This window comes from Perca fluviatilis, chromosome 15 (genome assembly GCF_010015445.1).
Source record: "Perca fluviatilis chromosome 15, GENO_Pfluv_1.0, whole genome shotgun sequence".
Classification (NCBI taxonomy): domain Eukaryota; kingdom Metazoa; phylum Chordata; class Actinopteri; order Perciformes; family Percidae; genus Perca; species Perca fluviatilis.
Window position 1 is genome coordinate 14922150 of NC_053126.1, and position 27972 is coordinate 14950121.

The 27972-nt window shown below is 40.3% G+C and overlaps 1 protein-coding gene across 1 annotated transcript; it reads right to left on the bottom strand.

Moving 5' to 3' along the window:
* Window positions 1-14818: 14818 nt before the first annotated feature.
* Window positions 14819-27928, bottom strand: LOC120575070 (dual specificity mitogen-activated protein kinase kinase 6). The gene is made up of 12 exons (XM_039825668.1): window positions 27593-27928; window positions 23735-23804; window positions 23308-23356; window positions 23102-23215; window positions 22736-22855; window positions 22509-22625; window positions 20181-20232; window positions 19947-20074; window positions 18714-18791; window positions 17445-17584; window positions 17147-17192; window positions 14819-16846 (listed from the first exon to the last, which is right to left on the bottom strand). The coding sequence occupies exons 1-12, from the start codon at window positions 27609-27611 to the stop codon at window positions 16769-16771; spliced, it is 1011 nt and encodes a 336-aa protein (XP_039681602.1). The 5' UTR covers window positions 27612-27928; the 3' UTR covers window positions 14819-16768.
* Between the last annotated feature and the right edge of the window lie 44 nt (window positions 27929-27972).

The window sequence follows — 27972 nt, forward strand, 5'->3', positions numbered from 1 at the left end:
CCTCGACATGAAGCGATAAAACCTAAAGATATGACCAGTGGTAATGTAGCATGTGTCCTCTTGTAACCTCTTGTAAAAGCCTAGAAACACCCCTGGTGTATCTCAGTGACTGTCACTTAGATACAGTTTATACACATAATTTTAGAGAGTGTTAAAATCACAGGCATATTTATCGCTGAAGAGGAAGTATGTGTAGTCTGGACAAAGTCTTTCCTGAACATATTTAGAAAGGGTCTTATATCAGAAATATATCTGACTTTAATCTTATGTGGGGCACATCCACAGCCTGCAACATTATAAATAGCTGTAACTATGTGTTTGGCCTAAATTTGTGTCTTGTGTGTGCCGCTGAGGTCAGAAAACTATATCTGTCTGAAATAAGAGTGTATACCCCTGTCCCACTGTCAGTCATCTAGGTCATAAGATAAATCAAAGGCAGCTGGACTAAAATTATGTAATTAAACTTCAGTACAGGATTGAACTACAGCATAAGCAGGTTTATTCCATCATTACAGACTTTGTTTCCAGCCATCTGACTGATGTGATGTCTCTGTTACACTGTTAAAGCGGAATTAAAATCTTGACGTTAAAGGAAAGCTGTAGTAGCAATGGTGTTCACAAACTGTAACCATTCAGTCAAAACGACTTATAACCTCAACAAATCTGGAAGTGGGACAAACCTGCAAACTTTTCTCAGAGGATGAAAGCAAAGGCAAGTCTGAGGGATGTGCTTGACCTTGGATATGACAAGCATATAACTCTTGCAACATGTTCTCTCCATGACCAGGTCGTAATTAATGGTCTCATGAAGCCTGTGATCTGATACAGTCAGGTCACTTCTTTATCATTTTTTTATTAAGCATTTGGTACCACCTCAGTCGAGGTTCCAAGTGAGCTGAGCCGATACTAAAAGGTACAGTTAAAACACTGCAGACCACTGATGGGAGAGAGAATCGTCACAAGCCTGACACACGACATCCTGCACAAGCCCGCCAATTTTAAATAGCTAAGCGACCGTCATTAGCAAACACAATTCTTTTATTCACTCGCCCCAGAATTTAAAGAATGGTAGGCCGCAAAACTATGCCATACACTACATACACTAGGCCGTACATTGGCAAAGTGCAGACTAAGTTGCCGACAAAAGGAATATATAATATAAAATCACCATAACGCATCTTTCTAGAGTGCAATGGAATTAAATTAGGAAAGGCTATTGCATAAGACCTCTGGTGGGTCTGACAGTGCAGCCAAGACCTGCTGTCTAATGCAGCCAGCCATTCAGTCAGTCAGTGATGGCAGATGAGGACTGGCAGGGGGAAAAACGGCACGCTAATACTCACCTGTCGTTTACTGCAGCTTCCCTTCAAGGGTGATCATGTTGCTATCCATCTCATGAGACATATCAGCCAACTAGTACACAAAGGTCATGTATGTGGTTGGTGTCTATTCCAATACCTCATGTGCATTTTTGAGTGTTTGATGAGATTTTGCAAATAAAAAAACTTCCCTTTTTTTGTAAACTTACATATTTCTGAGCAATTAATAAATTCAACACATAAAAATTAAGTGATGAATCCTAATTAAAAGATAATTTTTTGGACGCATAATGTTTTACAGTACAACTTTAAACAGGGCTGGAGTATCAGATCACAAAATGTGTTTCACTAAACAGCCAACAGCTGACACATTTGCTTGAACCTGCTGTTGTGTTTATGTGAAGGGGGTTCCTGGTTAGTGGCAGCAAAACCCCTGTAGTGATCATCAAATTGTTCTAACTCCCAACTCTTCAACATACTGACGTATGTGTTCATGGACATCGGAAAAACATTTTTCACGTTCGTTGTCCTGCAGATAACACAAACAAACACCTGGCGATGTGCTGTTTGGATGCTTGCAGAAAACAGCAGAAAATCTTTTGTTATTGTGGCCTCCATGTTTTCACACACCTGATGCTCTCGGCTACGCCCAACCGTTGGTGGCAGTCATGCAAAAAGTTGTTGCCAAACGCCAATATAACAGAAGAAGAAGAACACGCATCCCGACCATGTGAACGCTGCCAGTCGAAAAAACAACATAACCACGGGGGCGGTCCCTGTTATTCCGAGGTGGCATGAACGCGCCATGATGCTTGGTCAGTGGGCCTGAGCGTTAAATACCGATGCACACAACACAGGATTTTCACCCCCAAGACTGCGTTTCATGTCCTGTGTGTCACCTAAACATACATCTTTTAACCCCACCTACAACGTTTTGCTAACCCTAAGTAAGTGTTTTTTTTTGGAAGATTATTTTTTGGGCATTCTTAGGCCCTTATATGACAGCTGAAGACACAAAAGGGGAGAGAGAGGGGGGAATGACATGCAGCAAAGGGCCGCAGGTTGGAGTCAAACCAAGGGCCACTGCGTTGAGGAGTAAATCTCCGCATATGGGCACCCGCTCTACCAACTGAGCTATCTGGGCACCAAAGTGGATTTGACCTGCAAAATGCAAAAAGTAATGCCAAGGGGTCCTGACCAAGCGCGTTGAAAAATGACGCAAAAGTGATACCCAAAGCGTAAAAATGTGATGCCCATGGGTCCTGACCAAGTGTCAGTATGTTGACGACTTGGGAGTGAGAATGTGTTGTTTCTGCACATTGTTATTGGGGTAGAATACATTTATAGTTTTGCAATCACGCCGCTGAATCTGTAACTCGTCTATTCATGCTGACCGCGGTGGATATGACACATGCGTTTGGTGTGGGAGATCTGGGTTCAGTTCACTGCAATACATCAACCAATGTGTCCCTGAGCAAGACACTTTACCCATAGTTGCTCCAGAGGGGTGCAGCCTCTGACATATATAGCAATTGTAAGTCGCTTTGGATAAAAGCGTCAGCTAAATGACATGTAATGTAATGTTCTGGCTCAGGCTCCTCTGACCTTGACAATTACATCCAGTGCCAGGAAACAAAAGTGATACCTACTTTATGCTCATTGTTGGCTCTTGACCAGTGGCAACTTGTACTGAAAGGACTTGGCTCTGTTTGGTGTTGCACTTTATTGCCTATAATGGAGGTGCATCAGTGAGTGAGCCACAACAGTAAACACAAAGCCTCCCTGACTTCCATTTATAATGGCTGCCTACATCATAACAAGGCCCTGCAGGCAATGTGAATCCACTAAAACTCAGTAACATGGGGGGGGCCTTTTTTTTTTTTTTTTTTTTTTTTTTTTTTTTTTTTTTTTTTTTTTTTTTTTTTTGGGGGGTTTTTTGCCAGTTTTTCCTCAATTAACAAAACTCAATGAGTGAAGTCTGGAAAGTAACGATGAAATATAAAAAGTATTTCCAAAACATGGGCAATTTCAAGGATGGAGAATTTAAAAGACAGGGGATACGTGAGAGGGGCAGTTTTATGAGGACAGCTGAGGAGAGACGGATATCTCTGGGCTGTGTCCAGCCCTTCAGTGCCAAAGGTTACCACCAAACTGGTCTTGCCAGCCATCCACTGTTAATATACTAAGGACCACCAACAGATCCCAGACAGTGCATTGCTTATTTATGTCTGTTGATGTCGGCCAAATAGCCATATGTTGGCTGTAACATAATAAAATATATTTTTTTTAAGATTACCATCTTTAAAAGAATTTACATTTCACATTCATACAGTTACACACATTCACACCTGATGTGATGGTTTCCTATCTACGTAATCCCATCCTTCCACTGGGAATTCATTTTTTGATCACAAGCCTGTTTTTATATCCTGCTCTCCTGCTGGCTCCGTGTTCAAAGAACCAAATTGCTCATTTAATGTCATAAAACAGTTTTTGTTAATGGATCTGACATGTTTCCACTGAATGTGTGGCACATCAGCCCCCTCAGGACGAAGCAGCTAAAAGAGCCAAGAAAGGCCCACAGCCAGGGTTACTATAATGATATCTGGGTAACCTGCGACGTCATCTCCAGTGCGGATCACTCTGTAGGAGAGAAAGAGAGAGAGAGAGAGAGAGAGAGAGAGAGAGAGAGAGAGAGAGAGAGAGAGTAACTTGGAATCAAACTCTTGTTGTTTGTTCGGTGTCCAAAAATAGATGAGGATTATCATAGTATGAGATGTTTATTTTTAGGGTTCATATTGGCAAGCAAATGGGAAATGCAGAGCCTTCATGCTCTTTAATATATGTTACCCCCTTTAACTGTAACTGTTACAGCTTTTATTTGCTTTAATTTACTTGTAATGAATCAATATAATATTTAAATGTGGTCATTTGATGTATTGTATCAGAGTTAGCTGGCAGCAGATTTTCATCTGCAGGTCACAGTCAAATTCTGAAAATCCTGATGATGTCTGTAGATTAAAGAGTATGGTCTAGACTTGCTCTATATGAAAAGTGTCATGAGATACCAGCTGTTGTGATTTGGCTCTATATAAATACAATCGACTTGACTTGATTGACCAGGCAGGCGGAGTGCTTCTTTTTGTCCAACACTTTGGTTTATAACCATTAATAGTAATTTTGCATTTGATTGTAGCCACCTAGTTAACGATATACACGTATGTCCTTTCTTGTTAAACATATATAGGTTTCTAGGGTCAATTTGTGCATGGGGGTTAAACATACTGTGCATTCTTACTGCAGAGAAAATGTTGGTTTGTGTGCATGGGTGTTTGATGCAGCTTGGTAGCTGCTTTTGCATTTAAATCACCCTGGACGTCTGCTAACGTCAGGTAGAAATGGTGTCAAAGATACAGATCAGATCCCTGTCATGAACGAGGATAGCTGTCTCATACTGTAACTGTTAATCATGGGAGAGGAAGTAGGAATTACAGAAACACACACACACACACACGCACACAGAATCGGGGCAAAGTGAATGTGATCATCGTCCTCCCCAATTTAGATTTAATTCACACAGAACAAGATTAAAGGATCCAATCAGTGGTGACATTGAGCCGGGCATGCAGAGGAATGGGACACCAGGGAGGACTAATCATTCCTACTGCTCTGCTCTGCTGCGGCAAGCCAATCAAATCCCCGCCAGATGAAGCAGATGGTTGATATCATCTTTTCCCATTTCTACGTGTACGTGAGATTATCTCCTCAGCTTCAGCCCTCACGGGTGGTTGTTTACAGCGACAGTGGCCTTTCTGCCGTCCGTCTGCGGGATGCTGATGCTAAGTTCTCCATGGTGTCGAGCTACCTGAGACCCAAACTGCGCAGGCAGGGATGGGGTCTATGATGTTCCCAGTGTGGTGCAGTGAACATCACATCCTGTGCTGTATCTGTGACCTTCAAAACCCCATGAACAGGACACTGACAAGGATAGGGAATTTCCATTTTTCTAAATTTCTCGTGTTGAGAAAACATAAAAAGTTGGACACTGCATTATTCTATAAAAAAAGTTTATTTTTAAACTGTTAATAAGCAAGCAACTACTTCATTCTAAAAATAACCAGCAATTTCTTCAGTCTGCTCAGAATGCAATTTCTCCCAACTAGAAGATTATTCCTTACGTCACAACACAATTTTCTCTCCTGTCCTGAGATTACAGAGGCGGCTTATGCTTGGCTTAAGCAGGTCTGCAACAAGGAAAACAATACAGCAGAAGCTCCGCAGGAGATGACCTCTGATAGAGAGAGAGAGAGAGAGAGAGAGAGAGAGAGAGAGAAATGGACAAAGGTTGACCTGATGAGTAATTTGTCCTCCAAGGGCAAGGATCAAAATCAAAGACACGGTTTTATGTCACTCCACATTATTATTATTATCAATCTTGTCATCTTAAATGCAATGCGATGGCTCTTCAATATACAGCTAAATCAGAGCCTAATATAGCAACTATTTTTAAACAAGTGTAATTTACAACACTGACACATGCACTTCTGGAACAGCAAACACATACTCCTGGCGTGATGCCAAAGAAAGTACCGGTTCTCCAGTGTGGTCTAATTAATGCAACGTACAAGAACCACAAGTGTAATAGAAGCCATCTGTACTCTAGTAGAGCACTGAAAACAGTGAACGTTTTCCATGTACACAGAGAGGAACAGGTAACAGGAGAAGAGCGGCATGCCACTTCAGGATGTCCTTGTGGCAGAAAGAGGGCTCAGTGTTACACCTGTGGGCTCAGGTAATGAATGTTGTGTATATCTCTTGAATTTCCTCGTCACTTACAACACCGGACGAGCAGCACGAGGACCTGCCGAGTAAAAGTCAAGCTGCTGATATCAAGACAGGAAGAATTACACAAGTGTCAGGCCAAAATTTTTGTTTAAATCATGCTCTCGCCATGCTGTGGCTTTGTGAGCATGTTGTGCATGTGATGCTCTGCACTGTTTTGCCAACTTAAAAGATTACTTTAAAAAGGAGACACAGCATACGACATCATCCCTTTCCCAGAAGCCAGGATTGTTTGTCATTTAGATATTGGCGGACTTGGAAATAATCTGGAAACAAGTCAAATGCTTTGCCAAATCTATTTTAGGGACAATACATCATCCCATTCATGAGCGACAATTACTTTCCATCGCTAATCGGAAAAAGGTGAATGGGGGCATGTTGTGGGATATGGGCACTAATCACTCCCCAGTGGATCTTGTAAGACTTGGAGCAGGACCGGCTGGTTGGCATTGTTCCTGCAAGTGAATCATATGATTGGAAAAATAGACCTTTCACTACTACAACGTGGAACTTAATCCTCAACATACTGCACACCTGCCTCCGTCACTGTGATACTCTATATCCACCTTAGGCACACTTAGGCATCTTTAAAAGCTTTAAACCGTTCCATTTTGTTGAATACAAAATAGTTGACAATCTGACATGACTGCATCTTTCTCTTGCTACAATATGATGCAAACATATTGTAAGGGTGGCTGCATAAAAAGACACAATCCCCAGAGGAACTATAAAGTGATAGTTTCATGATCAGATCAGGCTTCATCACATTCAGAAGACTAGAAGAGGTTTAGGCCTGTATATAATTAAGCCCCAGCGGTCTGAAGCTTTTTAAGTCCTGGTTGTTTTGCATTGACTTGCACAGACTTGCAGCGAGGCAGCCTTGATGAGAAGCATCTCTCTACACTCACTCTCACTGGGGACGAGCATGTTTCCATTGGACCAGCTGGGCTCTGAACTCATGAGCTGGTCAGGTTAGGGGGTCACCGCTCTGTGCTTCTCCTGTCTTCTGCTACCAGCTTCACTCCTGACCATGAGAAACCAGAAGCAATGTGATGGCAACAAAGAAAAACACTTATTTGATGACCTCACTCCAGCGTCAACAGCAACAGGTGTGCAGAGGCTGAATAATTTGTACACTTAAAGTAATCTGTCCTGGAGAGAGATCCTTTCAACTGAATATGACAACTGCCGTCAATAAAAGCAGATCGATTAAAATATAATCTGGCTGAAAAACATTTCCAGAAATCTGAGCACCTGTATGTTTTGACCTAAGATCCCTACATGAATCTGCTTGATTGTTTTTTGTTTTGTTGTAGAAATTCAAAGTATCACAGTTGCTGAACACAGGCAAATAGGATACTGAACAGGTCTGTAAGAGTCTCTTTTACTGGAATGTTAAAAAAGATTCTCACATATCTCCTTGTTACAAAAGGTGACTCATAGCAAGTGATAACACGATAATTAGATAAACAGCTACAGTACACATGCTAGTAGCTCTGTGAGGCTACTTATAGGCACAGTAGTGCTTTGAGCTAAATGCTAACAACTCAAGATGACAATGCTAATATGCTTTAGTTTAAGATATAACGTTTGCCATGGTCATAATTTTAGTTTCAGCATATTAGCATACTAACATTTGCTAGCCCTAAAAGTATAGTTTAGACAGCTGACGTTGCTAGCATGTTGATGTTTAGCATATTGTTTTCCATTGTCATCATCTTAGTTTAGCATGTCTGTTACAGTGCAAATTATTTTGGCTTAAAGGGACAGTTCATCCCAAAATCAAAAAAAAACATATTTTTCCTCCTACCTGTATTGCTATTTATCAGTCTAGATTGTTTTGGTGTGGGTTGCCCAGTGTTGGAGATATCGGCCGTAGAAATGTCTGCCTTCTCTCGAATATAATGTATATTATATTATATATTATATATAGTTAGATGGCATTCAAAAACTCAACAGTAATGCCACTTTTCAGAAATCATAACCGGTTACTCAAGATAACCCACAGACCTGATTGTGAGCAGTTTCGTGTAGGAACTATTCTCTTTCAACCTGACTACTCCCGCCAACTGTATCACTGCGCAGAAGGAAGCGTAGGCTACTCATGGACGAGCTGTAACTGTAGCTAACCCATACTGCTAGCTCACCTGAGCTAGAGCTAACATTATAGCTCAGCCGAGGACGCCAATGTTTATATATTGCGCTGTCACGAGCGTCAGACTCTCGTAGCCTAGCTATATGACTTGAAATTTGGACTGAGATGGCACTAGACCTAGTTGGAGAATCACATAGGCCTAGTTATTGAATTTCATCATGAGGCAAACAAGTCTTTACCACATTTCATGGCAATCCATCTAACAGTTGTTGAGGTATTTCAGTCTGAGCTAAAGTGAACTGACAGACTGACATTCCCATCCCAAGAGCCACATTGCTAGTGTGGTTCAAAAGTTTAAAAAAAGCTGTCTATGTGCAGGCCACAGTCTTGATGCAGGCTCCAAAAACTCTTGCGCATTCGTTCATTTCATTTAGAATATTTTCGTAGTTGGAGTAGTAGTCTGAGTGGTGTGAGCTGTCTCTCTGCTCATTTGCCTGGCTGCCAACCACCACAAAACTGGTAGATCAATAGATGCTTGTCAGTAATGCTGGAGGTCATCAATCGAAACACAGAAGCACATTTATGTAATCAGGCAGATGGGAGATGTGAGGTCAAAAAAAGAAAGAAATCCTTATCTCCTTTAGATCTGTCTGAAAACAACCACGGGGCACAAAACAGGTATGTATCAAATTCCAGTGAGAAAAAACTGAGTAAATACTCATCAATGTTATTTGAGTTTGATCAGATTTGGATGGTAAGGGCTCTGCCTTCAGCTGTGGTTTGACAGGAGAGGGTGCCCTGCCTCGCTGCAGCTGTTCCACTTGTTGACATCGGCCCACTGCACTTCTTCTCTGGCAGTGATATTACATTTCACCTTCTTTGGTTTTCGCGGGTTTTAAAATAGTCCAACTTTTCCAAATCATGCAGTAAACAACACACATCCTCCTTGTCCAGCCTGCAGTAATGTAATCCTTCATAGCAGCAATCTTACCGGCTATTGCTGATATATATTTATGGTCTCTATAAATGTTTCATACTGTGGCTTAAGTGTGTTTATTTCCCATGAGGAGTCATCACTTGATCACTTGACTAAACATAATTAAAGTCAGGAGGGTTTCTTAAATGCTAAGCAGTGCAGGCGCTGCCAGATGCACACCTGTTTTGCATCTTGGTAGTCAGTTAATTTACTGAAGCCATAAACTGGCACAATAAGTAGAGCTGAAAAATGATTTTAGAAAGTGTGCCCATTCAACAGAGTTGCATCTGTGTCAGGAAAGAGTACACAGAACATCTCTCACATTTGCCAGTTTGGTTAAATATGTTATCATCTGCTTTTTATGAGAAGCAAATATATGCTTTAATATCGCAACATTTGCTTATTCACACACACACACACACACACACACACGCACACACACACGCTTCATCAGTCTGCACATATGAAACACACAAAAGGCAGATAGATTTCCTCTCAGGCTTTGCTTCGGCATTGGGATTTGTGATGGATACTTTGCCACCGGTGCTTCGGGGGTTAAAGTTAGGACATGATTTTAATCCAGGCTCAACAATCAAATCTGTTCAGGTATCACCTTCAGCACAAGAGGGAAGAACTATCGTCTACAGAGGGATTGTTTCAGCACACACCAGTAAAGTGAAACTGCTGTATTGGATTGTAAGGGTGTAATACTAGAGTGCTGTATTTCCAGTGAGTTTAGACTACTTTGAGAAGGCAGTTGGAGTTTGGGGATATCAACTTGAAGCACGCAATCCTCTCAAGCTACCAAGGTTAAGGAATCTCTCTCAAGCAGGTGCTACTCATTATCCAAGATGCCCTTTATTGCTTCCATCTAATGCTTAATCCAGCTTTGGCCTCATATTTGATACGCAGCTCCGTGACGTCATATCTGATGCAATGTATGAGCTGTATCATAACTGTAATCCTCGTTGCCAACTAAGAAGTCTCAGAGCCATTCCCGAGCCGGTTTTTAGTCCCAAAGATGTCACCAAATTGTAATTATGTAATTGCCTCATCCTGAACAAGTCCCTCTGAGACATTTTCTTTTCTGCAACAGAGTTTTATTAATGGACTAGATCACTGAATCCTTTGAATCCAGAGAGTACAGCACTGCCCTGAAGGTTTTTGATTGAAGGAAGGAAGTTTACGTCCAACATTGCAGAAGTACACTTTAAGTTACACTAGCATCAGCATTACAGCATTGTATTAAAACATACTTATATTTAAACCTGTGCATTATGTTAACTGGTTGCAGCACTTACCCTTCAGACAATCACCTAAATTACTGAGGGGACTGAACATCCATGTCCTCTTTTATCTCATTCATTTCATTTTATTCCAATTTCTATCAATTTCAGCCAAATTTTCCATTTAAAATCTGGAGAATCTATTGCAGTAATAAAAATGTTACCAAATAGCGAGATGCTGGTGTTATCAAGATGTCTTGCTGTAGAAACAAACCAGGTGGAAGAAGTACTCAGATATTTTACTTAAGTAAAAGTTGCAATACCACAGTGTAAATTTACTCTGTTACAAGCAAAGGTCCTGCATTCATAGTCTTACTTAAGTAAAAGTACTATCATCAAAATATACTTAAAGTACCAAAAGTAAAAGTACTCATTATGCATATTGGCCCATTTCAGAAAAATATAGATAATATCAATGGATTACAATGGGTGATGCATCAATGTGTATGCATCACTAATGTTGCAACTGGTAAAGGTGGTAAAACTGGTAAAAAATTTTGTTATATACTGTGAGTTAGTTTAATCCATAATAAGATGTCATAATGTATTAGTTGATGAATACTGTGTATTAATAATCAGAATCTGCAAAGTAACTAATGAAGAAATAAATGTAATACAATATTGGCTTCCAAAATGTAGTGGAGTAGATGTAAAAGCAGCATTTATTGGAAATACTCAAGTAAAGCACAGTCCCTCAAAATTGTACTTCAGTCCAGCACTTGAGTAAATACTTTCCAACACTGGAAACAAAACACACCTTTCTCTACATTCCCTAACGAAAATGTTGCCAATTGCATGGTTATATAAAGGCTGGCTCCCTGAATCCAATTTCAAATACAAATGTTCATGATGCTCTCTCCAATGACAAAAATATAATTAAACATTTTTGGTGATCATTGTCGAGCCAAGTTAGGCATACTCATTTTGAGGTGCAGTATATATTTAAACAAAGTAGGCCTGATTTTATTAACACATATTTTATCCTAACCCCATTTGCAAAAACGACAGGATGGCTGCTTAAGGACGAATGCTCGGAAAAGAGTTCTGACATAACATTTGATCTAGTGTAGGTTATACAATATGTGCATGTTTGCATGTATGTGTAGAGATCAGACACACTTTTGACTGTAAAGAGGCTACTCAAGGCTAATAACTAAACCTGTCATGTCTGTCCGAGTCCATGTCAACACTCACTCCCCCTCCCTCCCTCCCTCCACCCCTCCCAGACCCAGACTTAAAGGTGCAATAGGAGCCCATCTATAGTAGCACATGTTGCATAAAGTTGTGCAGTGTAAGCACAGGGTCTAAAAAGACCTTGTAATGCCTCTAGAAGAGAAACTTATACAATGCTTGTAGGTCTACCATCTAAGTGCACGGTGAGGGCCACGTTTTACTTGGCAAGGAATGGAGAGACAGAGGGGCAGGGGATAAAGATTCATTGGGGATCAATGAGGGATGATGTCCCAAGTGCGCCCACAACTTGTCCATTTAAAACTCACAATACATGATTATTATAATTGGCACATCACAGTCATCATTGGGATGATTGTATGGAACATTGTGTGGCACTCTAATGAGATGTTCGGTGGTGTGCAAACACTGCCACACTGTATTTTCATCTCCAGGACCCAAGCAGGTCAGGAGATCGTGAGATCTGGCAGAAGATTAACGAAATAACTCCAAAATGGAGTGCACATACTTAACATGTCTTGTCTGGCACTCATCTGTCCATCTGTAGGTCCCTTGGGGCAACAGCAAACAGAGTTCCCAAACTTCACTGAGCAAAAAATAGGCATACATTTAATAACTTGCACTTCTTTGTTAGATCAGACCTGCTTAAGAAAAAAAAACACAGTAAAGGCTGAGCAGAAAGGAAGAAGCAAAGCCCTGGCTTGCGTCACTAGCTACCTAAATCGTGGGAGCTACTAGACATCAAAAGTGCGTGATAACTAGCCACAGTATCATCTCTCCGTCTCTTATGCACCTGTTTACGTCTGGAAACAGACTAAAAACAGCTGTCCTTCTGGTATTGCACTACACTCTTGAGATACATGACTGTCCACTGGGATTTCACTTTTTGGCTGTTAAAAATATGGAATACATAATACTAGTCTAACATATTCCATAAGATTTGCCTATTTTTCAAGAAGAGGGTATTGAGAAAACTAGTGTTGAGAAAACTAGTTCTCATTGTTCTGTAGCATATGTTCTGCAACTACATGCGTTTCCTTAAGCAGTATTAAAATATCAAAAGTAAATGTAAACATAATGCAAAAAAAATGCTACTGTGAATATTATGTTATATATCACTGGATTATTATTACTGATGCATTAATGTGTAAGTAGAGTTTAAAGTAAAGTAAGCCATCAGATAATTGTAATATATAGTACAATATTTCCCTTTGAATTGTGGGGCGTGGAACGTATAGTAGCATAAAATGGAAATAGTTAAGTAAAGTAAAAGCACCTTAAGTTAAAGTACCTCTAATTCATACTTAAGCATAGTACTTGAGTAAATAGCTACATTCCACAACTTTTCTAATGTCTTGCATTTCGAACATTCGTTTGTTATTATGTACAAAACAAGCCACAATTACCCAACCATTCACTTTCACTGCTACCCTGCTGAGTTCTTAAAATGCCCATTTGCATTACAGAGAGGTTGTGATTCACTTCTGCATCACAGTCCCCATTGAAATGAGCCGGGACAGTAATTCAACTGGATGTTGCCTATTTTTCCCCCTCACACGCCGATCTTTTGAGCAGCATTATGCAATCCCTCATCATCAAAGGCCTTTTTTCCTAAAAAGAGTGTCTTTAGTTTGGCTGGCAAACCACTCATCTGCACAACACTGGACCACTGCCTGCAGTCTATGGCATTGAGTTTTCTCATCCTGGCATGAAGTCATGGGTCTTTGACAGACACTCATAGCAGAGTAGTCTGCTCAATGTGAGCTTTTGTTAACCTCCGTTGTTAACATTCACAGCAAAAAAGCACTCAGAAAGAGCCATCAAAATGAGATTCTTCTTTCTATTCATCACATATCCTGAAGAACCACAACTTGCCAAGAAGTGTGTGTTCACTTCTGTGTACTTACATAAGGGGTGCTGACAACAGGCATACTGTGATGTAAAAAGCTAATTAATTGTAATAATTGGATTTGAAAACCTAGTTCAGGCTATATAACTGCAGAGGGTAAAGGTTATGTATCCACCCAACAAGAGGGCTTAACTTCCCATGCTCATGTACCGATGCCAGGTGTACCATTTCCATCTCAATTGCTTCAATTACACTTTCATTATACGATAGCTTCTTTACAGTATCACATGTGAGAGGATAAAAAACATGGTCTTGCTGACAAGACGGGAGAAAAGTGAGAGTTGGAGACTGCGGCGAGTAGAAACCCAAAGACTTGGCTTCCTTTTATCAGCTGGATCAGTCAGCTTGAGTATCTCTCGTCTCGATTAAAGTGGCGGTTGCAGGAATGAGAGTCTTAAAGTGGAACTGTTAGTGACATGGAAGTATGAATTAAGTGGGTCAACCAAGCAACAAGCATGTAGAAAAAAAGACCAATTTCAAAATAAGCCCCTTCAAAATTAAAATTCTATTTTAAATATTTTAGATATGAGCTTTATTTTGCTTCAAACAATCAAATATGGCTTTCTTGATGGCTGCACTTAGATAAGATTTCAAATAAGTCAGGATGTCGAGCTACAGGATGAAACATTTAACATAGTGGTATTATTTCTAGATAACAAAACTTCACACAGGCTATACCTGTATAGAGCCTTGCCCAACCAGGTTTTGAATCAGTTAACTTCCTAAAACAGCTGGGCGCTGTAGTTTATAGCATACATAACTCAAACAGGAGTGGATGGTGTATTTGGAATGAAAACAGCCCTGCATTTGTGTTGGTGGGGGTATGTTGCTTCAGGTACCAGTGAGATGAAATACAATCCAAGATGTTCAAGAAGTGGCTTCATGACTTTGAAAGCTTTTCGGATGTTAAAACACTGCATTTATTTGACTCCGACATGTTATTACAATTCTGGAAAATTATCACTGTGGTAATATTTAATTATTTTATCACAATGATTGTGAGTTAAAGATTATAAATTGTTTATACATTTCATTGTTGGTTTTGGTCTTTTAATGGCAATAAGAAAAATATAGAATATAGCCAGCCTTATCCTTTAAACTTAGATGGCGTAATCTCTGCATTACCCACACGAACAGGAACTACTTTTTTAAATTGGTAAACCAGCATTAATCACAAAAAGAAATCTATAAAAACGGACATACTGAACAATAAAGCCTTTATTTTTTTGTCTTTCCACAGTTCAAGTTTGTCAGTCCCACCCAATGAAAAGGTGGCAAATAGAGTGAAGGAGTAAGAGGTAGAGCAAGTGTTCCATTCTCATTGTGATCCGCGTAAAACTCACTTATACACACACCAAGGGAATGGCCATCAAAGAAGGCTGACTAAAAACAAAAAAAGGGGGGAAAAAATAGCAGCTTCTTTGTGATGTTGCAAGCTTTCCCTTATTTTTCACAATCATAAATACTCCTAACTCACTGACTTTTGATAAAGGTTGCACTACAGTGTAAACCAGATGCGATGAGTGTTAGCCATGAACTGAGGCATTGCAGTCATTACCATCATCGCCATCATCACAATCACAGTCTGTGAACACTTGGGAGTGGGGAAACTGCCACATGGCAAGGGCCTCTTGCTGAGTATCCAAGGTGAAGGGGCTCTGCATAGTATGTTCAGACAGAAGAGATAATGGATGCCCACCATAGACTGAAAACAGGCTCTCGGTCCGGCACTCAAGGAGAGTACAACCTGGGGAATAATAAATGGGGCCGTCTCCGCATGAAGGAGGGCGCAGAAACCTGAGCGGTGGAGCCTGACAGCACATCAGTCCAAAATAGGTGTACAATAGTCAGCTGGCCCTGTGAGTACAAGTGTTTGTGTATGCGTGTCACACTGCATTAAAACTAACTACTACCAACAACTACCACTCATCTGCACTGCCAAGTTAGGACAGTGCCATATTACATTAAAAAAGGAGAGTATTTACATCTTCAACACATAAATTATTTCCCTAACATACTGCCTGTGTAATGCATAATAAGGTCTCTGGAAAAAACAAACATACATAAGTGCCTCGTATGAAAAGACTATGCTGACTCCAGAATTGGAAACTGTAGGCAAATGTATGAGTTTAAATGCTGCTGAAATAAAATCAAAATGCAGGCCAGAACACGTCCAAAAAGAAAAGAAAAAACACAATTAATGCAGTAATTCATGAGAACGATTCGCAAAAATGGCACACAGAAAGAGAAAAGGCAACCCCTGAATACTTTCAGAAAGTAACAATGGCAGCGCTGAAGCCGACTCATTAATACCCAAGAAAGAAGACGACGAGTACAGAGGGGTCACTGCATGAAGGTCGTCAGCTCGGATCACGATCGGATCAGATGATATGGGACGTTTTACATTCCTGCGTCACGCCACCAAGAGATCTAGAAATGACTTGCAACTCTGGTCCAGAATGTGACCTTTGACATTTCTTACATGTTTTGTCTCAGCTCTGGAGCCTCCCGCGACCCGGCCCATGGCAACTGCAGCCCCTGCACTGACCAATCACCTCAGGGCAGAACCAGGTCAAAGTGTTCACCTGATGCCAACTGACAAATAAGGCCCTAGTTCGGTAAAATTCACACTTGTTGACGATATAAAGTATCAAAACTCTGTATAATGAGAAAAAAATACAAACTCATATGCAAATACAGCCTTCAATACACAATAACATAAACTGTTGGTTTTGCAGATGAAATTCAAAGTATTCATACAATATGTGTCACAAAGAAATGATGGCTGGCTCTGTCCATTCTGAGGAGAGAGATAGAAAAGGGGCAGTGGGGCAAAAAAGAACAAGAAAAAAAAAAAATAAAAAAAAATCTGGTTCAGTTCATATTTGTCATGTTGAATAATTGCACACACAGGAAGCTTTGAGGAGCGAAATAAACCTCTCCAGTTGGTTTTTGACCGTACAAGTTCATATTACCACCACTGTCCCACTCCAGTGCTGGTGGGCTCTTTGGGTCATCCCCCTGTTGTGTGTGGGTGCATGAGAGTCTGTCATTCCAGTGAGTTTAAAAAAAAAAAAAAAAGGTAGGCCATTGGTTTGTTTGCTGAGAGGTCCCGCCTACCCCGATGGGCCGGGGCCAGGAGGGAGCCCATCACTCGTCCAGGATGACCTTGACAAAACTGGCCACGTCTGTGTCTTTGGAGTCATGCACGGTGAAAAACGGATGTTGCTGCATCAAAAAAAGCAAAAAAAACAAACAATTGAGAATATATATATTCTTAAATGGCAAAAAATAATCTAATGAGGTTGTTGTTTATTTATTTTTTAAATACACACATCATTGTCTAAGTGGGTTCACTGGGTAAGTCTGGCCTCTTGTGGACAAAAGCAAGAACCAGAGCACACTGATCATTACAGCAGGGATGTTGATAGTGGCAATGGACATAGTAGCATAATAACTTTTGTTATTTGTGTGGTTGTTGTTGTTGTTTTGGGCTAAATAGAGAAAAATAATCTTAAAACTACTAACCATTAATTCTGTATAAGCTGGTCGCTCATTTGGCTTCTTTCTTAAGCTGTAAAAACAAAGAGATAAATGCAAAAGTAAGAAAAACAGCAAATACCAAATGCGTTATAACTTTACATAAAACACACACAAAAATATCAGCTCCACATTTACTGTACTGATGCCACCCCTTTAGTAAACACAAAGCAAACAGTGACCCCTGCTGGGCCTCAGTGCCACTTTTGTTTTTACAGAATGGTGAATGGGGAGCCCAACATTGAGGAAATTATACTACATGTTTGTCATCGGGTGCAAGACTCACCACTGGGAGATGAAGTCTACAAACTCTGGGGAGAAACGGTCGGCGGGCAACTGTGGAGACGGCTCGTCCACCACCTGTTTGAGCTGCTGGAACGGGGTGCCCCATGAGTCGTAGGGGAATTTCAAAATGGCCAGCTCAATCTAGGACAGAGAAAAGCTGATTTAACAAGGACTGTACATGTTTGAGCTAAATTACATGATGCCATGTTATTGTGGTCACAGCTCAGTGCAATGCTTGCTAATGCTAGGTGAGTAATACTGATCAACTGCAACTCAAACTATTTTGACTTTTTCCATTACAAAATGTTTTACTCTTCTGTAAAAGGTCTACAATATGTTTGAATGTTTGTACTAGGCCTGCTCGTTTATGGAAAAAAAATATATAATCACGATTATTTTGGTCAATATTGACATCGTGATAATTTAACACGGCTACTCGACTTCTGGAAAGATGTTGCAATTATTGAACTTAAAAAACAGTGGAAAAAGTTAAATAAATAAACGGTAAAAAAAATAAAATGAAATTTCCCTTAATACTTTTCCTATTTCAACTTTATTTTTTCATTCAGAACACAAGAGAAAATAAGAGTTTACTTGCAAAACCTAATGATCTAAATAATTGTTTTTCTTGATTATTCTTTTTTCATTGGGAGCCAAAATCATAATCACGATTAAATTTCAATTAATTGCACAGCCCTATTTTGTATTATATACTATTATATGTACATTATTTCAATCTGTAAGCAATGTTATATAATAACTCAGGACAACATGGACTACTACTGATCTGGCCTCCATATGGCACAGGTATCCAAACAGTCAACGGTCACCATGACTCGCCACTCATTAGTGCCGTTTGGAAATAGGAGTTACCTCTAATGGGATCTCCTTTGACATTGGTTTAGTAAATGTGGTAATTATCACATTATAATAATCATGGTGACAAAGTTACGTTTGTTGGGAGTGCAGAATAACATGAAGTTGTATATTATTGGAGCATTATGAATGTAAAGGAAAAAAAAACAAGGTGCTCATCACAGCCTGAACTGAGAGTGGGCAGAACGGAAAGTAGTTCAACTTTCTTACTGCTGGGAAATACTTCTGTATTTGTTTTTATTGTGCACTTCAGCCAGGATTCTATCCACACTTTAAATAAAAGACCAGCGAGAGCTAGCGGCCGTGCGAAGGGCAGCAATAACATGGATTAATTTCCCTAAAACGTATCACAAATGAGATGAAGAGCCACATTTTGATAGTCAAGCCGACTCACCATTGTGATACCAAGACTCCAGATGTCTGACTTGACACTGTAGCCTTTCTGGTTGAGGTCGGGGTTGATCCGCTCAGGCTGAAATGGAAATTATTAGCAACAGATTAAGTACCACCACTATCTGAAAATCATTTGAACAATAATTATACTGTACTTTTTAGATACAAGTTTGCTAAACTACTTCAAAATGTATTGTCTAAACATAGACAAAAAAAAAAGGAATTCTAATAATAAATACAAACTAATGGAAGCTATCTCAATGTCAGACATGAATTAAAAAGAACAATCAAATAATTAAAGAGGCATGTAAAGATGAGAATAAGTGTAATTGGGTGTTTTTTGAGAGGGTTTAAAGAGCCCATATTATGCAAATTTTCAGGTCCATAATTGTATTTTGAGGTTGTACCAGAGTAGGTTTACATGGTTTAATTAAAAAAAATAAAATAAAATAAAAAACACCATATTTTTGTTGTACTGCACATTACTGCAGATCCTCTTTTCACCCTGTGTGTTCAAGTCTCTGTTTTAGCTACAGAGTGAGACCTCTCACTTCTGTTCCATCTTTGTTGGGAGACGCACATGCGCAATAGCTAGGTAAGGATCACATCAGATAGCCGTTTGTTTCTACAACTTCAGTTAGTGCAAGGCAGGATTAGCCGGGAGACTTCTTCTAAACGAGAGCGCACTTCCAACTTTGCGTTGGACATGTAAGTAGCTCTTGTGTAGATTATGGTGAACTAGTGTGTGTTGTAGCAATGTTTTGCCATTGAGAACGAGCTAGCATGCTACGGTTAGCCACCTCGTCTTGGCTACCTACGCAGAAAGCCCTGCAGAGTTTGAACAGCTCACCCCGGAGACTGAAGGCAGAAGACATTCAGAAACCCGTATCTCACTCAAAACAGCATGGATGGTTTTTGTTCCAAGTTTGTATGCGTGTGGAAGCACCAGAGACACAAAATAACCCCACATTTTTCATAATATGGGCACTTTATAATAACGCACTGGTTTTGTGGGCCTACATTTGAGGCAAATGTAGGATGTTAAATGTTTGATTGTAGCTGAAGGGATACTATCAGTCTATGGTCTATGGTCTTTGAATTTGAATTTCTGGTTTAACTTCAACTAATGAGGAGCTCCAAGACAACAGACACCGACATCAGTCAATTTCTAGAGAATCCTTATTTAAATCTCAGCTAGCCGGTACCAGGAGTCTCTTCCCCAGTCCCCACTTACCGCCATGTAGGGCTTGCAGCCTGCATCCATTGTTTTAGCCACAGAGTCCACCAGATGGCCACTGATGCCAAAGTCACACATTTTCACTTGGCCCTCAGTGTTGATCAGAACATTAGAGGGCTTCACATCTGGAGAGGGACATTGTTGTGAAAAATGATGAAAGAGAACATAGCAAACCAACAACGAGAAACATCCAACAGTAAACCAAAAACTATACACTGATGATCTGATTACCTCTGTGTATCACTGACAGGTTACTGTGCAGATGCTCTAATGCCTTGACAATCTGTTGAGTGAGCAGAGAAAATGAAGGAAAAAGGTTGAATTCTTTAGGAAATCTTTTCAAGAACTTTAGATGTAGATGATATCTCAGTTATAATGAGTATTTTACATGCACCTTATTAAAACAATATTTAGAAAATATCACCAAGATTAATTATTTGTTTTATTATCTACTCATTGTTGGGTGTGGTGATTTCATTTCCCTGTCATTTATTTTATGAAGCAACACAACCAAATAACTATGGGATGCAGTCTCAGCCCACAGAGCTATTTCCAAGAAGAAGTTTAAAAAAAAAAAAAAAAAAAAAAAAAAAAAAAAGGCAAATGATTTGTTCAACAGAAATGTAAAAATTACAATTTGTGGTTTTAGGAGGCGTCGCGCGATGTGACTATTTCCTGGGGAGCAATAGTTTATTGCGCTGTCCAACATGTGCTATATCGCTGGTTGCCAGAGATGGGGACTCGATTGCGAGACTCGGAATCGAATTATTTCAGACTTGACTTGCGACTCGTCGATGCTGGGAACAGGCAAATTCAGGGCTCCAGACTAACTTTTTCACTAGGAGCACAGTGGCCCCCAACTGAAAATGTTAGGGGCACTACCAGAAAATTTAGGGGCACACACTGTAAATCAACATGCTAACCAAATATTCACATTTCTACTAATTTCCACTGTATTACTAATAAATACTTTGATAATAGATGCAGAAATTACAATGTGCTGTTTCCAATTCAGTGTCACTTTTGAAGATACAACATATAAGATAAACTGACAGCCCCATCGCTGTCATGACGTTATTGCTGAAGTTATTTTCATCATGAGCGATTTTAATTGCTCTTTAATGTTTCATGTAAAGTACTTTGAATTGCCTTGTTGCTGTAGAAATAAAGTTGCCTTGCCTTACAACCTCAGCCTGTCAGTCAGTCACCAGGGCACAGAAACCACTGTTGTGCCTGGCTGCTCGTCTCCGAGGTAGTGTAACTTCAACAGCACCGCGACCGCTTTCGGCTCGCCATACATATATCATATCGCAGCAAACGCTGTCTTCGTGAAGTTATGAAAAACTGTAAACACACTTGAAACCACTTTAATCGGCATTTCCGTGACTCACTGTGACTTCAACAAAACTGCAGAGCCGACGTAGTTTGCATCGTCTGCAGCTCTGCGTGTGTGCGAGTATGTCTGTTTGTGTCGGAGCACCGCTCTCTGTCATTTTTCAGAGACGACAGATAAGCTTGCGCTTACGCGCTCTCAGGTACCGAAATTTCAACGTTTAACGTGTAAAAAAAGGGGGCAAATTTACTGGTCGCATATGTGCGACTGGATGTAAAATTCAGTCGCACACTCTCAAATTTTGGTTGCAAAATGCGACCATTTGGTCGCAGTCTGGAGCCCTGAAATTGTATCTTTTTAGTAAAATCCATATAATGTGACAGACTTAGATTAATATTTCACCAGGTCCGAGGGCTATAGGGATGTGTTAAGTAGGAGAAGATTAGACTATACGATGTCCTAAGTTGGAGACCCAATGTAAGTTCTGGATATAACAAAATTAAGCTAGCTCCATTAAAGCATAAGTGATATTTTGCCCGTCACAAGTTCACATCCACTCTTGGCTGCAGTGCCCACATTTTATTTCAGAAAGAAAAAAATAAACATGATAGAAATGTTCATTATTACTTTAGCTATTTCCCCCACAGAACACTACACATATGGTAGTTTTATGCAGATTTTATTAGTGGCAAGCAAAATCATTTTCCATACCAAAATGTTGAAAAATACAGTTATGAAACTGAAACAGAGTTCTTAATTTGTGTTTCTTCAGATTGCATTGCAGTAGATGCCATAAAGTTAACCTACAACTGATTTTGATACTGTACTGTATGGATGGTAGCTACAGGACATGCTATGAATTCATAAGATTTAACAATACAGTGTAAGGGACAGATCAGATGGCCAGAGACTTGAGACTTGACCTTGTGGCAAAAGACTTGAGACTTGACTTGGACTTCCAAAAAATGACTTCTCTGAACATCTCTGCTGGTTGCCTGGCAACCTCACAGGGATGACGAGACTCCAGAAAGCAACTGCGCCTGCCTGTTCACCAAGAAACAACTGCAGGCACATTAACTCCCCGTAAAACCACAAATAATTGTTTTGCTATAAGACACAAAGTAAACTTTTCCAAAATGCTGGACTATTCCTTTAAGGTAGGCTACATATAAAAACACAATCGATCTTAGTGACACTTCTAGTGTAAAATATGGGACAGGACTTACTGCTACAGTGATCTTGCCCAAGATGTCCTCAGGGATGTTTTTGCCTTTCTCAATGACCTTCTTGTAGAACTTATCCAGAGATGTGTCCATCAGCTCCATACAGATCCAAACGTCACCCTGGGGAAAAAAGAAAAGAAAAAAGATGCCACCCAAAAATAAGACACAAGATGAGATCACACACTCAACATACCACATGTAGGAGTTCATACATGTCATAGTTAATTTACCTCTCTGAAGAGGGCGCCATAGAAGGTGACAGTGAAGAAGCAGTCCACTGTCCTCATGGAAATGTCCAAGTCCATCAGAAGCCTCTTCTGCTCCAGAGTGTTGACAGTGGCACGAATCCTCTGGGAAGACAGACATCACAGATTGGGCTGCCAGTGTCATCAGCGGGCAGATATACAGCTTAAATCAAATGGTGTCCTGTGTCCTAAACCCACCTCAATATAACATGTCATAGATCCAATACATCTCATTCAAATGTTTACAAGTTGAGCTCATACGTTGAATACATCTCTGAGTCATGGTACTATTTAAAAAAAGCATGGTGCATTTACAGATCAGGTAACCTGAGTAGCAGCTTCGCAGCCCACCTTGACAGCCATGATTACACCACTGGGCACATGTTTCATCTTGTCCACCACCCCGTACGCTCCCCTGCCCAGCTCTTCAATCTGCTCCAAGTCATCGGCCTTCACCACAAAGTTCTGGACAGAGGAGGCAGAAGTTACATTAATGTACGTGTTCAGAAAAGCAAACATAACAGCATGTTTTCAGAGGGATACAGAGCCAACTTTACCTGATCTCCAATTGTGACGTAAGCTTTCGAGTCAAGATCTCGAGGAGGCCTGCAGGGAGAGCAACAGTGTGTGATCAGTCAGTTTTAATGCCAGAACGCTCAATAATGGAAAATGCACACTCTAAGAGAAATTGTGCATGTCTATAAGAGCAATTTATTAGATTCCTTTGAAGCAAACATTGACTGCAGTCCATGCTAAAACCAATTAAATAAAATTCTGAAATGCCACAAACACATCTTTGGCATTTCTGTACTGCATTTCTCTTATTGGCTAACCTATACGCTGATACAGATATACTGTAGCTGCAATAAGATAATACCGGTCGGATATATTGTCCAAGCCATTTTAGCATTCTAGCTCCAATTTTGAGACCTTCTTACGATGGTATGGCTGCTGTCACTACCCAATTGTAAAAAGGAGCCTTACGCTGCTGCTGCTGGTGTGGGCTGTGCAAACACTTCTTTGGCCAGCTTCAGCCCAGGGTTCTTCTTCTTCCCTTAGAGACAAGAAATTAGAAAACCATTACCACAGTGTTTTGTAGAAGAACTAAGGGAAATGGATTTCACATCTACAGGCTCTTATGAGCCCATTAGAGATGAGGCTTGCCACAACAGAGATCTAATTCAGGCCATTAGGTGCAAAATAAATAAATAAATAAATAAATAAATAAATAAATAAATATATATATATATATATATATATATATATATATATATATATATATATATATATATATATATATATATATATATATATATATATATATATATATATATATAAATATAACTAAATATATACACACACACACACACACACACACACACACACACACACACACACACACACACACAGTCTATTGATAGGGGATTTTATTCTATTCTGGTAGGAAGGAGTTTTTTTCATGGTTACCATCAATTTGCAGTTGTCTGACACAAACTGCAGCAAATGATCAGTTATCTATCTGGAGATTAGGTGTACTCAAAGCTGAGGCCCTGCAATAGGGAGAAGGTGGACTGAATGACTAATCGACATTGGTATGATGACTCAAATAGAAGGGAGGGGGTGCAGGGGAATATTTTCTCTCTTTTTTTTTTCCCCTGCTACCAAATCAACTATCAGTGGGTTTCCGTTCAGTCTCATTTTTAATCTCAGTTAAATCTTTAGTTTACTCTTTTTATGTCTGGAGTATGGCGCTGTAAACAGTGCAGCTCTTGGACCTTTCTGTGTTAAACCAGTGACAGCAGTCCATTCATAAACACAGTTTACCAGCAGCCTCTGGGACTTCCCACAAGGGGCTGCGAGTCCCTGCCAGAATGACACAGCTACTGGGCCTACTAGCAGCAAAACAGGAAAAACAACCTCAACTTTTCTTGACACGGACACTCGTATTCAGCATGTTCGCTCTTGTTGCAAGGTCGACAGGAAAAACAGAACACTTTTCTTGACCTTTATCTGTGTGTGCTTGGAGGACTTGGCCACAATTTAACCCACTGGGATATGATGAGAAACAGTTCAGACCTGGCTGGTTATTTCCTGTTCTTGTCCTGCTGCTGGCAGGATCGGGCTGGGCTGTGCAATTATTCTACCCCAGTTCAGAGAAACTGGTTTAATGCAATAGCACCTTCACTTTGGAACACATTCAACAGCTCTCATTATTACTGTAGGGTTGTGTTTGCCATTGAATGAGTCACAATACTCCAGAGGGGAGGAAGTATGATTGGGTAAACCCCTCCTTGCTAGATTAAGCTGGAAGGGAAGTGAAGTTTTGCAAAGATTTTAGATGCTAAGGCCTACCACTGAAACGTCAGACAGGTCCATTTTGTGCTACAGCCCTAAAATAGTCCTACAGTGTCTGGACAGACTATGGTAGTCTCATGTGGTAGGGAGAGATTGAAGTGTGATTTACTCACACATGCTCAGTCAAAAATAGATTTTGCGTTTCCTCTGTGTGGGATAAAGTACGAGCACTCAAAACCTTCCGATGACCTGACAAATAAGACAGGATAGTAGAAAAACAGTAGAAAAACATCTGACATGCCAAGATGTTCGAGATATCTAGGAAACTACCAGAAATGTACTACAACACGCATGCATTTTTTTATTTTCTCAATTGAGTCTGAGTTACTGCTCAGATTTAATTGACATATTTACTGTGAAAATGGATTTGAAATACTAGCTCCTCTCAGGTAACACAGTGTGTGGTGTGTGCAGTGACCCTGTAGCTGGGAGTGTTTGGTGGGATATGACTCACAGCCAGTCAGACTGGACACATCCGCTTAAAACACAACAACTGTCAGGACCCTTTGGGAAATATGATGTCACTTCATTTGGCCTGCTTGATGTCCCTGTGAGGGCCAACTGAGGCCAGCTTCACAACAGCTTTCTGCTGCAAGACCTGCCTGGTCCTGGAACTGAGCCTGATAAAACCTCAGCTGCAGTCAAAGTATATTGGGCCAGCACAGGAAAAATACATGTACAAAGATACCATTTTCCAGTGCTTGCTTGTAATTCATGTCATAGTCAGTGGTATATCATGAAAATGAACATTTTGTGCACTGAAACCTTGTTTTATAAATATAGCACAAGTTGCATTCTGCATTTTATTTAAAAAAATAAAAAATCCCCACACTTTTTCTCACATGGGAAAGAGGTATATTAAGCTTAAGTATTTGTCATTTTATTGATCATTGTGTCTTAATCAAATCAATATATGTGCTGTGTTGGAGTTAACAGTATCAGCAACTACAGACAGTAGCAGTGAACTGGTGCCCTTTTACAGGAAATGCAGTAATTCTTCGAAAACCAAAGGGTGTTCAGTGGAAACTATCATGAGTGCAGTAACACATACGTAATGTTAACAAGAATTTCTGGATTGTGCATTGGATCAAAGTGTCAATAGCCGTGTGGCGAGTCACCATCATGAAGCTTCAGCCTCAGAGTGGGTCCATATACAGAAAAGGATGACTCAAGCACATAATCTTCCACACCATCCTATCAGTGCTTTTATGGAGAACCCAATCTCCAAATATGCCTCAGCAATACCATGAACAGCCCTGCAATGCACTTAGACCCACTCCTTCCTTGACCACGGAAGGCACAACTCCTTGTAGTAGCCAGAAAAAAAAAGGAGAAAAAAAAAATAAAAAAAAACACTTTCACAAAAGACTCTGATAAAGAGGCCTGCTTTGGTGCAGACAATAATTACAGCAAATAACCTGTGTAGCAGCTATGGGGAATCTGCTTGCAGCCAGTGAACTGTCAACAAAGAGAGGCTGCACTAGGTATTGGTGCTGCAAGTCAAAACATGCCATGGTAGGCCAAAGGCTGTGATTGCCTGAGTAGGACCCAGCCAATCTACACAGCCCTCTCAAAACAGTGTGTACTCCCGACCATGGTAACGCTAGTATGATTGTGTAACAGCACAAGCGGTGCACTTGAAATGTAAATTGACATCATCATCATCATGCTCTGCGCGTGTGTGTGTGTACGTGTGACGCAAAGTCAGGACCTTGATTTTTCCAAGGTGTGTATTTTATTCAACAGTACACAATGATTACACAGCACAGCCTCGCTGACTGGCGGAAGCCAAGTGTGTGATAGCGCCATGGTTCCTTGGCATCGCCGCCTGTTTTAAAAATAAAGGAATTTCCACCACCGGAAAAAATAAAATAAAATAAATTGCATTTACATGGACGCAGCGCCCAAAATATGTTTGCGCTAACACACTGGTCAAACCAAAAGTACTCAACACAATCGATCAGTCGTGAGTCAGGAGGCCGAAAAATACAAACACCTGTGGTCCCAATGTGCTTCACTTTACCGAAAAAGAGAAACTAATCCCAGCGCGGTGATTTACAGCTGAGGGGCAAAGTTGGTTGATAACAGCTTGCCAAAAGTCCTTTATTGTCGTGAAAATGGTGTTTTTACAAACCACAACACGGAAACTTAAACGGAAGACGTGAGTGTAGCATTTAGCTAAATTATCAATACTAAAATACAATACATATGTAATTTAGCACACAAACATCAGTTAGTCTATGAAGAATACTTTCAGACACACCACTATGTCTAGAGACTTAGCATAATCATAGAAAGCTGGAAAGACATGCTGGCTAGCTTCTCTTTCCTCCTCTCATACATGCAGCTTTCCACCTGGCAAGGTTACATTTCTCAAACATAGCTAGCTTAATTTCTTCCACGCAAACTGCATCTTGATATTTAAAATATATGCACGGTTGTTTTGAGAGAAAAAAAAAAAAAAAAAGAGTGGAAAAATCCACTTACCTCCTTTAGACAGAGACATTTCCCCTTTGCTTTGATGAGGGGGAAGGGAAGCACAAAGACTTTTGCCTTTTTTTACTCCCTCCCTCCCTGCATCTAGCCTTACACCCGCTCAGGATCGCTGGCTTGTGCAAAAACTAGCAGCGATTAAAACTAAACGGTTCGTCTTCGTGCAATTTTAGTGCTTCAATCACCAGCTTGCGCGTTCAAAGATCGATTAGCAGATGAATGCACAACTTTAAATAACGTCGGCTCGGGATGTACAGTTCGAGTTAGTTTGCTAACAAAACCTGCACTTTTAGGGTGGCCAAAGTCTTGACAGCTGAAGGTTCCAACGACGTAATGGCGTATTTCCTGCCTCGTGCTAAGCATCATGGGATGTG

Excerpts from the sequence above, each read along its gene's own strand:
- LOC120575070 (XM_039825668.1), bottom strand. Across the intron at positions 22,626-22,735 it reads ATGGCGCCCTCTTCAGAGAG|GGTGACGTTTGGATCTGTAT; the intron begins GTAAATTAACTA and ends TTTTTTCCCCAG. Across the intron at positions 18,792-19,946 it reads GCTGCAAGCCCTACATGGCG|CCTGAGCGGATCAACCCCGA; the intron begins GTAAGTGGGGAC and ends TTTCCATTTCAG.